Source organism: Nicotiana sylvestris, chromosome 5, assembly GCF_000393655.2.
Source record: "Nicotiana sylvestris chromosome 5, ASM39365v2, whole genome shotgun sequence".
Classification (NCBI taxonomy): Eukaryota; Viridiplantae; Streptophyta; class Magnoliopsida; order Solanales; family Solanaceae; genus Nicotiana; species Nicotiana sylvestris.
Window position 1 is genome coordinate 77,592,900 of NC_091061.1, and position 13,043 is coordinate 77,605,942.

The following is a 13,043-nucleotide window of genomic DNA, read 5'->3' on the forward strand; positions in this document are numbered from 1 at the left end:
GGAGAAAACCACAAAAAACCTCGAACAAGAGAAGATTACCAGAAAGATGAGGAGCATGGAGCAAAGTCTCAAAAATATACAGGGTTAGAGCGAGAAAAAGAGTGTATCCTACGCTGACCTGTGTATGTTCCCATACGTACACTTACCCTTGTCACGCCCCAAAAACCGAGGGGCGCGACCGGCGCTCGATCGGGTAGCCCCCAACCAAGCGGACCTGGGTGCCTTTCCTATTCCACGTGATACCCTGCGTTTCCATTACCCATTAACCAAGTGAAATAGCCATTTATAAATTTAAACACATTCTTACGAGATTTACATAACATACATAGTTACTTAGCGTGGTTTACAAGTTATACTGCCCAAAATACATAAGTACATAACCCACATTTCCTGTCTACGGAGCCTCTAGAGATACAAAAGAGTGTTACAATGCTTGCCGGTAACAAGGCTCCGTCTATACCTTACGCAAATACCAAAATAAAATTTTCGGGAGGATAAGCGGCATGAGCCACGCAGGGCCCCGAGAGGAAAGGGGCTCACCAATTCAGCTGACGGGAGGTGAAGGAGTGCTACTGTCGATAGGCTGGAGTACCTGTTATGGGACCACCTACAATCATAACATGAATGTAGCGCCCCTGGAAAAAGGGACGTCAGTACATTTGAATTGTAATGGTATGTATGAACAAACTTTACCCCAAGTAAAATCAAGAAATACACAAATAACAAACAGTAATAGAATCAACAATCAAATGCACATGAAAGGAACAACCAAAGCCAAACAAACTCCACAATCTCTCATTTTCCCCTTTCAACATTATTTCATCACATCAATGATTTCACAACTTTCACATATTTTTATTTCAATAGTGATTTCGATCATTTTTCCACCCTTATTACCTCGGCCACCCTTATCACCACAACCCACACCTTATAACTTCGTGTTGCGGCGCGCAACCCGATCCCACCAGACAATCATATTTCACACAACAACAATAATTCACAAAGAGTGTTCATAAACATCAATACCAATTCCAACATATACAATAACTCGTACACAATTCAAGTCACAACGATAATTACCCACAACAAGTCACGTATGATATTGCCATAGTTGTTTCAATTGTATCAATTACGATTTCTTTCCATCGTTTGTTCCACAGCTCTTACCACGTAACACATTCGTACCCACACGAACTTGTGTTATTGCCATTTTACTCACACCACTATAATGGAAAACTTAATCAACAACGTTCAAGGCACATTAATCACAAGAATTTCACAAATAGTCCACATAAGTAACACATACTAATTACTCGTACACCAACAAGGTGACTTTACAAAGGTTAAAGTTAGCCATACATACCTGGAGTCGAATCCTCCCCTTTTTTTCTTCTATTTCCAATTCACCAACAACCTAGTACTCTAGTTCACAAGTTAACACATATAACTTAGAATTGAAGTTCACAAACTCAGCCCGAACTTACTTAGGTTATCAACCCCTCTTTTGCAAATCTTTAGTTCTACCCAATTCCTCTTACTAGATTCTAGGTTTTAAAGGACATGCATGTGTATCTCAACTTCCATTTTCAAGAATTAACGCATGAGAATCCCCCTTTTTGTTTAAATCTGAAAATAATGGAAAAGGGTTGGGGATTTTACCTGCAAGAACGGAGATGAAGACAATTACTTGAAATTTCCCGGCCCGAGTGACTTTGAAAAATCAAATTGATGAAGGTAGGAATTTATCTCTCAAGAATTCTCTCTTCCCTCTCTCTAGTTTTGTTCAGAAAATATGTTAAAATAAGGGGTTGGGGTGTTTTATTGAAGAAAGGGTCGGGTTTAAAATTTAGAAAAATAGGAGCCCGAGTTAGGTATGCGATTGCACTTTGCGATCGCAGAGTGGAAATGCGGTCCGCAAAATGGACCGCAAAAGTGCTCCCAAAATCTGAACACACTGCTTGGGTATGTGGAAGAAATGCAGTCCGCATACCCATTATGCGGTCGCATAGTGCACCGCAGAACTGCCCCTCACAAAATCCTAAAGGAAATATGTGACGACTATGCATTCCGCATATCCGTTATGCAATCGCATATTGGACCACATATTTAACCTCCAATTCGACCAACACACTGACTCACTTTGCGGCGATTATGCGGTCCGCATATCTGTTATGCGACCGCATTGTAGACCGCAGAATTGCATTTCCTAGAAAACAGTATTTCTTGACTTTTTATAACATAGATCAGTACCAAAAGGGTCCGAACCGCGACTCGCTTAATTTTACACATTCCTAACATATATTCGGGACTTGGCACCATGAGCTACTCGGTTTTGAGTACATGTTTTCACGGGGCCTTACATCCTCCCCCACTTAAAATCATTTGTCCTCGAATGAGGATTTTGGAAATCGGTTGGTTTTGAAAACATGATATGCAAACTCCCAATTTTTGAAAAAAAATTTTTGCCAGAGTTCTCTTTGTAATTAGACTTATCTACCTGTCAAAGAGCCCCCAAAACATTATTTCCAAGCACCATTACGCTATCCCTATTATCCTTACAACTGGTATACAATTCATTACCTCAACTCCTGCACATAATTTGGCCACTTCAATGAGTTCCATACAGTTCAACCACTCCAATACGCTATACGTATTCCAATTAATCATTACCAATCTACACTGCCTTTAATCATTCACTTATCACATGGGTTCTTACAAAACTTTCATTTACCAAAAAGGGGCTTGCGCATGACTCAATTAATCACAACACATACAATTCTTGCACAACTTGAGGAGTTACAATAGTAAAGCATTTAGGGAAAAATATGGGGTGTCTTTGCACTAGATTGAACACAACATCAGTTTACTTAGAGACAAGAGTTCGCACGATCACTACTAGACTTGTTCAAACAGATGGGGATATTTTTCTTTCATTTCACTTTCCGCTTCCCACGTGGCTTCCTCGACTTGTTGACTTTGCCATAGCACTTTAACTGAAGCAACTTCCTTGTTTCTCAATTTGCGAACTTGCCTATCAAGAATAGCGACCGGAATTTCTTCATATGATAACTCTTCATTGACCTCGATAGCCTCGATTGGCATGATGGTGGATGGGTCTCCAACCACTTTCTTTAACATAGACACATGGAACACCGGGTGCACTAATGACATTTTAGGGGGCACTCCAGTCTATAGGCCACCTGTCCTATCCTTTGAGTGACCCGATACGGCCCGACATATCTAGGACTCAACTTCCCTTTCTTCCCAAATCGCATGATTCCCTTCATAGGAGATACCCTCAAGAACACCCAATCATCTACTTAGAATTCCAATTTTCTTCGACGAATGTTCGCATAAGATTTCTGGAGACTCTGAGAAGCTTTTAGCCTTTCCTGAATGATTTTAACTTTTTCCATAGCCTGGTGCACGAGATCTGGCCCTAACAATTCTGCTTCACCCACTTCGAATCATCCAATCGGAGACCTACATCTCCTCCCGTACAATGCCTCAAATAGGGCAATCTAAATGCTAACATGAAAGCTGTTATTGTAAGCAAATTCTATAAGTGGCAAGTGATCATCACAATTACCTTTGAAATCCAAGACACAAGCCCGTAACATATCTTCAAGCGTCTGAATAGTCTGCTCCGCTTGACCATCAGTCTGCGGATGGAAAGTCGTGTTGAGATTCACCTGAGTACCCAAACCTTGCTGAAATTTCTTCCAAAAATTAGTTGTGAACTGGACCCCTCAATCTGAGATAATAGAAAGTGGAGTGCCATGATGCCTTACTATTTCCTTGATATACAATTGAGCATATTATTCCGCAGTATCCGTGGACTTGACTAGCAAGAAGTGAGCTGATTTGGTGAGTCGATCCACTATTACCCAAATTGAGTCGAACTTGCGCTGAGTGCGAGGTAACCCTACCACGAAATCCATGTTAATTATCTCCCATTTCCACATTGGTATTTCCATAAGCTGAGTTAACCCACCAGGCCACTGGTGCTCAGCTTTTACTTGCTAACAATTCGGACATTTAGATACAAAGCCCGCCACACCCATCTTCATACCGTTCCACCAATAAATTTCCTTGAGATCATGGTACATTTTCGTAGAACCTGGGTGCACAGAATACCTGGAATTATGAGCCTCCGCCATTACCCTCCCCCGAAGATTATCCATATCTGGAACACATAGCCTACCTTGACATCGTAATACACCATCCTCACCACCGAGTGAAAATGTCGAAGTCTTGTTATTCAAAATTACCTCCTTCATCTGTGCTAATGTTGGATCAATGAGCTGCTTTTCCTTGACTTCCGCTACTAGTGACGATTCTGCTCCATTACGCACCATAACTTTCCCCTCGTCTGACGTCGAAATACGAACCCCCAGACTGGCCAATTGATAAACCTCCCGAGCAAAAGGCCTCTGATCCGCTCCCAAATGAGCCAAACTACCCATGGACTTCCGACTGAGAGCGTCGGCCACCACATTTGCCTTCCCTGGATGGTATAAAATATCCATATCATAATCCTTGATCAATTCTAACCACCGCCGCTGCCTTAAATTCAACTCCTTCTGCTTGAACAAATATTGGAGACTCTTGTGGTCCGAGAACACATCCACATGGACCCTATAAAGATAATGCCGCCATATTTTCAAGGCAAATACAACTGCCGCAAGCTCCAAATCATGCGTCGAATAATTCTTCTCGTGATTCTTGAGTTGCCTTGAAGCATATGCTATAACCTTCCCATGTTGCATCAACACACACCCCAAACCAACCCTGGAGGTATCGCAATAAACCACAAATCCTTTTGTGCCTTCCGGCAAGGTCAATATCAGCGCCGAGGTCAATCTCGACTTCAATTCCTGAAAACTTTTCTCACAAGCATCGGACCATTGGAACTTAATTGCTTTCTGCGTCAACTTAGTCAAAGGGGAGGCGAGGGTAGAGAATCCCTCCACAAACCTCCGATAATACCCTGTTAAACCCAAGAAGCTATGGATCTCCGTCGGGGTCGTGGGTCTAGGCCAATCTTTTACTACTGCAATCTTCTGGGGATCCACCTGAATCCCTTCACTGGAAACAACATGGCCCATAAAGGTAATGGACTCCAACCAAAATTCACATTTTGAAAATTTAGCATACAACTAGTGCTGATAAAGGGTCTGCAGAACTGCCCTGAGGTGATCGGCATGATCCTCCCGGCTCCGCGAATAAACAAGGATGTCATCAATGAAAACAATCACAAAAGAGTCTAGAAATGGCTTGAAGACACGATTCATAAGATCCATGAAAGTTGTCGGGGCGTTGGTTAGCCCAAAAGACATGACCAAGAATTCAAAGTGACCATAGTGAGTTTTGAAAGCGGTCTTAGGAATATCCTGTTCTTTGATCTTCAATTGGTGATACCCGGACCGTAGATCAATTTTGGAAAAGAACCTCGCACTTTGCAATGGGTCGAACAAATCATCTATCCGAGGCAAAGGATACTTATTCTTGATGGTGACCTTGTTAAGCTGCCGATAATCAATACACATCCGAAGCGACCCATCCTTCTTTCTGACAAAAAGAACCGAGGCACCCCACGGTGACACACTTGGCCGTATGAACTCCTTTTCTAATAAATCCTTCAGTTGTTCCTTTAACTCCCTTAACTCTGTTGGCGCCATTCTATATGGTGGAATAGATATCGGCCGCGTATCTGGCAATACATCAATCCCGAAATCAATCTCCCTATCTGGCGGGATCCCTGGAAGCTCGTTTGGAAACACTTCAAGAAACTCATTCACGACTGGAATGGACTCGGGGACAGACACTTCTGAAGTGGTGTCCGCCACCCGGACCAAATGGTAGATACACCCCTTCCTAATCATCTTTGAAGCCTTAAGGTAGGAAATAAACCTACCTTTCAGCACCACACCATTTCCCTTCCACTCAATAACCGGCTCATTAGGGAACTCAAGCCTCATGACTCTCGTTCTGCAGTCAAGTTTAGCAAAGCACGAATGAAGCTAGTCTATTCCCATAATCACATCAAAATCCACCATTTCAAGCTCAATAATATCGGTCGTGGTAGCACGACCACATACCATGACAACACAATTCCTATAAACTCGCGTGGCTGTAATAGAATCACCAACCGGAGTCGATACAGAGAACGGCTCATGAAGCTGTTAGGGTTCTACCCCAAAACTTGGAGCAATGAATAGGGTGACATAAGACAAAGAGGACCCCAGATCAATAAGAGCATAACAATTAATGGCCTGAACAGACAAGATACCTGTAGCAACATCTGGGGAGGCCTCTACACTTTGGCGACCACTCAAGGCGTAAAACCGGCTGGGTACACCTCTACCACGAGCTCCACCCCTAACTACGCCACGCCCTACTGGGGTTGGAGGACGCACCGATGATGTGGTAGTTGAAGAACCAGATGACTGAGCAAATCCCCTACTCATGCCCTGATTGGGCGTACGGCAGTCCCGCTGGATATGACCTCTCACCCCGCATCTATAACACATCAGAATATCCAAATAACAAGTCTCGGAATGGAACCTCCCACACTTGGGGCATGAAGCCCTCCCCTGCTACTGTGATCTCCCTCTTGGACGACCGGAATGATGGGGTCTCCTACTATCTGAACCTGATCTCAAGTGACTGCTCTGCTGATAACTGTGCACAGATGGCGGTGCGCTTGCTGAGGGCTGGGCATATGATTGGGATGGCCCTGATGGCCCTCTCCCCGGAACTGGTCTCCCTGAGTGACCCGCTGATCGGGCCCTGCTGCTACTCTCCCTTGCTCGTATTTTCAACTTCCTAGACTCTGTGGCCTGAGCGAACCCCACAATCTTTCCATAATTCATATCTGAGTGTAAGGCCGTTGTAGCAGCCTCATTCACCACCAAAGGACTAAGACCCTGAACGAATTGCCGAATTCGAGCATCCATGGTCGACACTAACTGAGGAGCATACTTGGACAACCTCACAAACTCCATGTGGTACTCCCAAACACTCATACTGCCCTGCTTGAGGACCTCAAACTCTGTGGCACGGGCCGCCATTGTCTCGGCAGGCAAGAAGTGGTCCATGAATGCATCTACGAACTCATCCCATCTAGCCGGAGGTCTTCCCTCCCCACGAGAATCCTCCCACATCTCGAACCATGAATACGCTGCTCCCCTCAACCTGTATGAAGCCAACTCAACCCCTTCCGTCTCTGTAGCCTTCATCACTCGAAGGGTCTTATACATTTCATCAAGGAAATCATGTGGATCGGCCTCTGGGTCTGTGCCCGTGAACTCTGGAGGGGCCAACCACAAAAACTGGTTGACTCTGGAGCTGGCGGAATCTCCCTGTCCGCTGGGGGGCGCAGGGGCATCATGAGATCTCTGGGACTGAGCAGCCACTAACTGGGTCAACATATGGATGGCTCCTCTAAGGTCCCCATCAGAAACCCCGGGACCGGAAGCTGGAATTGCATCAAGATCTGGAATATCAGCGGGAGGGATGGTAGCACCCTTTGCCGCAGATGGAACAGGAATACTTGGATCTGGAATAGATGGGCCAGGCAGATTCAAGATCGGGGAGTCACTCTCACCCAAGGCATCAGGTACATGATTCACAGCCACACTTGGGGTGGTATTGGCCCCGAGGCCGAGTCTAGCCCTCTTCTTAGGAGCCATTATTGAAAATTTGGAACAGAGCACGAGTTAGATGTAAATACTTCCATTTTTTACTTCACCGCACGATATAAAGTAACAAAGAAGAAGGTAATTTCCTAAATGCCCATGTAGCCTCCAACTTATAGATGTGGTCGACAACACACCAATAAGGAGGACTCTAATAGACACGGCTCCAAGACATCCTAGGACACTTTAAAACCTTAGGCTCTGATACCAAGTTTGTCACACCCCAAAAACCGAGGGGCGCGACCGGCGCTCGACCGGGTATCCCTCAGCCAAGCGGACCTGGGTGCCTTTCCTATTCCACATGATACCCTGCGTTTCCATTACCCATTAACCAAGTGAAATAGCCATTTATAAATTTAAACACATTCTTACGAGATTTACATAACATACATAGTTACTTAGCGTGGTTTACAAGTTATACTGCCCAAAATACATAAGTACATAACCCACATTTCCTATCTACGGAGCCTTTAGAGATACAAAAGAGTGTTACAATACTTGCCGGTAACAAGGATCCGGCTATACCTTACGCAAATACCAAAATAAAATTATAAGCGGCATGAGCCACGCAGGGCCCCAAGAGGAAAGGGGCTCACCAATTCAGTTGACGGGAGGTGAAGGAGTGCTACTATCGGTGGGCTGGAGTACCTGTTATGGGACCACCTACAATCATAACACGAATGTAGCGCCCCCGGCAAAAGGGGCGTCAGTACATTTGAATTGTACTGGTATGTATGAACAAACTTTACCCCAAGTAAAATCAAGAAATACACAGATAACAAACAGTAATAGAATCAACAATCAAATGCACATGAAAGGAACAACCAAAGCCAAACAAACTCCACAATCTCTCATTTTCCCCTTTCAACATTATTTCATCACATCAATGATTTCACAACTTTCACATATTTTTATTTCAATAGTGATTTCGATCATTTTTCCACCCTTATTACCTCGGCCACCCTTATCACCACAACCCACACCTTATAACTTCGTGTTGAGGCACGCAACCCGATCCCATCGGACAATCATATTTCACACAACAACAACAATTCACAAAGAGTGTTCATAAACATCAATACCAATTCCAACATATACAATAACCCGTACACAACTCAAGTCACAACGATAATTACCCACAACAAGTCACGTATGATATTGCCACAATTGTTTCAATTGTATCAATTACGATTTCTTTCCATCGTTTGTTCCACAGCTCTTACCACGTAACACATTCATACCCACACACACTTATGTTATTGCCATTTTACTCACGCCACTATAACGAAAAACTTAACCAACAACGTTCAAGGCACATTAATCACAAGAATTTCACAAATAGTCCACATAAGTAACACATACCAATTACTCGTACGCCAACAAGGTGACTTTACAAAGGTTAAAGTTAGCCATACATACCTGGAGTCGAATCCTCCCCTTTTTTTTCTTCTATTTCCAATTCACCAACAACCTAGTACCGTCAATCTAGTTCACAAGTTAACACATATAACTTAGACAAACTCAGCCCGAACTTACTTAGGTTATCAACCCCTCTTTTGCAAATTTTTAGTTCTACCCAATTTCCCTTACTAGATTCTAGGTTTTAAAGGACATGCATGTGTATCTCAACTTCCATTTTCAAGAATTAACGCATAAGAATCCCCCTTTTTTTGTTTAAATTTGAAAATAATGGAAAAGGGTTGGGGATTTTACCTGTAAGAACGGAGATGAAGACAATTACTTGAAATTCCCCGGCCCGAGTGACTTTGAAGAATCAAATTGATGAAGGTAGGACTTTATCTCTAAAGAATTCTCTCTTCCCTCTCTCTAGTTTTGTTCAGAAAATATGTTAAAATAAGGGGTTGGGGTGTTTTATTGAAGAAAGGGTCGGGTTTAAAATTTAGAAAAATAGGAGCCCGAGTTAGGTATGCGATCGTAGAGTGGAAATGCGGTCCGCAGAATGGACCGCAAAAGTGCTCCCAAAATCTGAACACACTGCCTGGGTATGTGGCAGAAATGTGGTCCGCATACCCATTATGCGGTCGCATAGTGCACTGCAGAACTGCCCCTCACAAAATCCCAAGGGAAATATGCGACGACTATGCGGTCCGCATATCCATTATGCGATCGCATATTGGACCGCATATTTAACCTCAAATTCGACCAACACACTAACTCACTTTGCGGCGATTATGCAGTCCGCATATCTGTTATGCGACTGCATTCTAGACCGCAGAATTGCATTTCCTGGAATACAGTATTTCTTGACTTTTTATAACATAGATTAGTACCAAAAGGGTCTGAATCGCGACTCGCTTAATTTTACACATTCCTAACATATATTCGGGACTTGGCACCACAAGCTACCCTATTTTGAGTACAAGTTTTCACGGGGCCTTACAACCCTTGGGTTTCAAAACCTCGATGTTTGAAAAGTACGACGGGCATGGGGATCCCATAGCCCACCTCAAGAGGTATTGTAACCAATTGCGGGGAGCAGGTGGAAAAGAGGAGTTTCTCATGGCTTATTTTGGGGAAAGCCTGGTCGGCATTGCCTCTAAAAGGTACATGGATCAGGATATATCTCAGTGGCATATTTGGGATGACCTGGCTCGGGATTTTGTCAGGCAATTTCAATACAACATTGACATTGCCCCTGACAGGAATTCGTTGTCGAACCTCAAGAAGAAGTCCTTAGAAAGCTTCCGAGAGTATGCTGCCAAATGGCGCGAGCAAGCCGTCAGAATCAAGCCTCCAATGGATGAAACAGAGATGGTTAGTGTCTTTCTTCAAGCCCAAGAGGCTGATTATTATCAGAATATGATGTCTGCAATGGGGAAGTCATTTGTCGAGGCCATCAAAATTGGTAAAATGGTCGAGAATGGTTTAAAAACAGGGCGCATCTTGAGTCAGTCTGCTATAAGGGCTACGCAAGCAATTCAAAGCGGGTCTGGAGGTGTAGCAAATCAAAAAAAGAAGGAAGAAGCGGCAATGGCAACTTCAAGCGAAAGAAAACCCCGTCCACCCAGACCTTACTTCCCTGCAAGAACCCCACAACATTACTATCCCCATCAGGATGTGGCCTATGATATGGTTCCTCAGCCATACGTAGTGATGAATGCCCAACCCTAAGTTAGGCCACAACAACAATTCAATCAAAATCGAGCTCCATTTACCATAATCAACCTCCTCACCAAGTTCAGTATAATCCTCGACCTCCACAGAACAATTTCCCCTACAATGCACATGCCCAAGATGGCAAACTTCACACCCATTGGTGAGTCATATTCCAGTCTTTTCCCCAAACTTGTCCAGATGGGTTTGTTGCAGCCTGTACCCCAAACCAGGCATAACCCAGCGTCGCCCGCTTACAGAGTCGATACTCGATGTGCTTACCATTTAGGGGCGGAAGGGCATGATACAGATGACTGTTGGACCCTGAAAAGGACTGTGAAAAATCTCATAGAACATAAGCAAATAGTGTTAAAGGACGAAAACGTTCCTAATGTAACAAACAATCCATTACCAGCTCACAACAACGGGCCGATTATTGGAATGATCTGTGAAGATAAAGAGTTTGAACTAGCTCTAAAAGCCATCATTGCCATAGCCGATGCAGAAAAGAAGCCAAAGGCTGCCGTAAAACAAGACAAGGGGGAGAAGAAGAATAAACCCACCCCTCAAAGTACAGAAAAGAAAGTGGAAATAGAAACTGGGGCAGAGCCCTCAAAAGATGTTGTTCTCTATGTTCCCTGGGGCCACAAGAAAGAACAGATGTCATTGAGCCCTCCAAGAAGGTTTGAGCTAAACAAGGGGTCTAAAATGTATGTGCTTAAAGGGACCTACGTGGTGCGGGGGCCAGTAATTTCACCAAGGCTGAATGAGCCCGTGGTTATTGTCCGCGCACTGCAGAGGCGCATGATAGATCTCACTGTCGTTCCATGGAATTACAACAAGGCGGTAGTAACTTACATAGGTAAAGAGATCTCAGGAGAAGTAAAGGAAAGTAGCCCGGCTGAGAAATACCTCAATCTGGAGGAAATGAATAATGCCACGAAGAAGCGTTTCCCACTCAAGAAGCCAGTGAGTGCTGAGGAAGCAGAAGAGTTCTTCCAAAAAATGAAAATGGTGGAATACGAGATAATTGACCAACTCCGGAAGTCTTCTGCTCAAGTCTCTTTATTGTCTCTGCTAATGAATTCAACTGAACATAAAAAAGTGTTGATCAAAACTCTCAATGAAGCATGTGTACCCATTGAAACCACTATGGAACAGTTGGAGAAGATGGCGGAAAGGTTTTTTGCAGTCAATCAAATCTCTTTCAGCAAGAATGATTTGCCCCCGGAAGGGGCCGCCCACAACAAAGCCCTTCATCTGATAGTTAAATGCGAGGGATATTATGTGAAAAGGGTCATGCTGGATGGTGGTTCTGGAGTAGATATTTGCCCTCTCTCAACTCTGCAACGAACGGTACTGAGAGAATCAGGCCCAACAACGTCTGTGTACGTGCCTTTGATGGCATCAAGAGAGATACCATAAGCGAGATTGATTTGATTCTGACTATTGGCCCGGTGGATTTCGAGGTGACCTTTCAGGTCTTGGATATGGATACTTCCTATAATTTCCTCTTGGGAAGACCTTGGATTCATGCAGCAGGGGTTGTACCTTCTACTCTCCACCAAATGGTGAAATTCGAACATGAAGATCAAGAGATTGTAGTTCACGAAGAAGATAAGAAGTCAATTTACCGGGACCCGTCAATCCCATGTCTCGAGGCTAGGGAAGGAAGTGAACATATAGTCTATCAAGCTTTCGAGGTTGTGGTCGCAGACCAATGTGAAGAAGGAAACCCTTGTCCTCAACCCTTTCTCTCAAATGCATCAATTATGGTTGCCAAGGAAATGATCATGCATGGTTACAAACCCGGGAAAGGGCTCGGGATGTCATTGCAAGGAATCATCGAACCGATCACTCTGGCAGCCAACGAGAAGTTCTTTAGGGTAGGCTTCCAACCCACGCCAGCTGATGAAAAATGGGCAGATAAACGAAAGAATAATGGTTGGGTCTTGCCTCATCAGACTCCGCATCTTTATAGAACATTTGTCAGGCCCAAGTACAATGAGGAAGAGGAAGATGAGGCCTTCACGACCGAGGAAATTGAAGAAATCTGTGGGGCTATGAGGCAGATGCTATATGAAACCCACATGGTCCAACCAAGAGAAGGCTCGAGCACTGCTGAGGTGCTGTATATGGGGCCCAATGCCAAATTGCAAAATTGGAAGGCTACTCCTTTTTCCAATCAGGCGGGAATCCTGGTAGTCTAGTCCTACCACTTTTTCTGCA

The 13,043-nt window shown here is 44.1% G+C and overlaps 1 protein-coding gene across 1 annotated transcript; it reads left to right on the plus strand.

Annotated features, from left to right (window-relative positions):
- The first annotated feature begins 10,955 nt into the window (after positions 1–10,955).
- On the plus strand, positions 10,956–12,239 carry LOC138868863 (uncharacterized). Its single transcript, XM_070146437.1, has one exon. It carries the CDS (start codon positions 10,956–10,958, stop codon positions 12,237–12,239), a length of 1,284 nt encoding a protein of 427 aa, XP_070002538.1.
- Positions 12,240–13,043: the final 804 nt, after the last annotated feature.

What these genes read in the sequence shown, in the direction of transcription:
- LOC138868863 (XM_070146437.1), top strand. Translation starts at nt 10,956, where the DNA reads ATGGCAAACTTCACACCCATTGGTGAGTCATATTCCAGTCTTTTCCCC.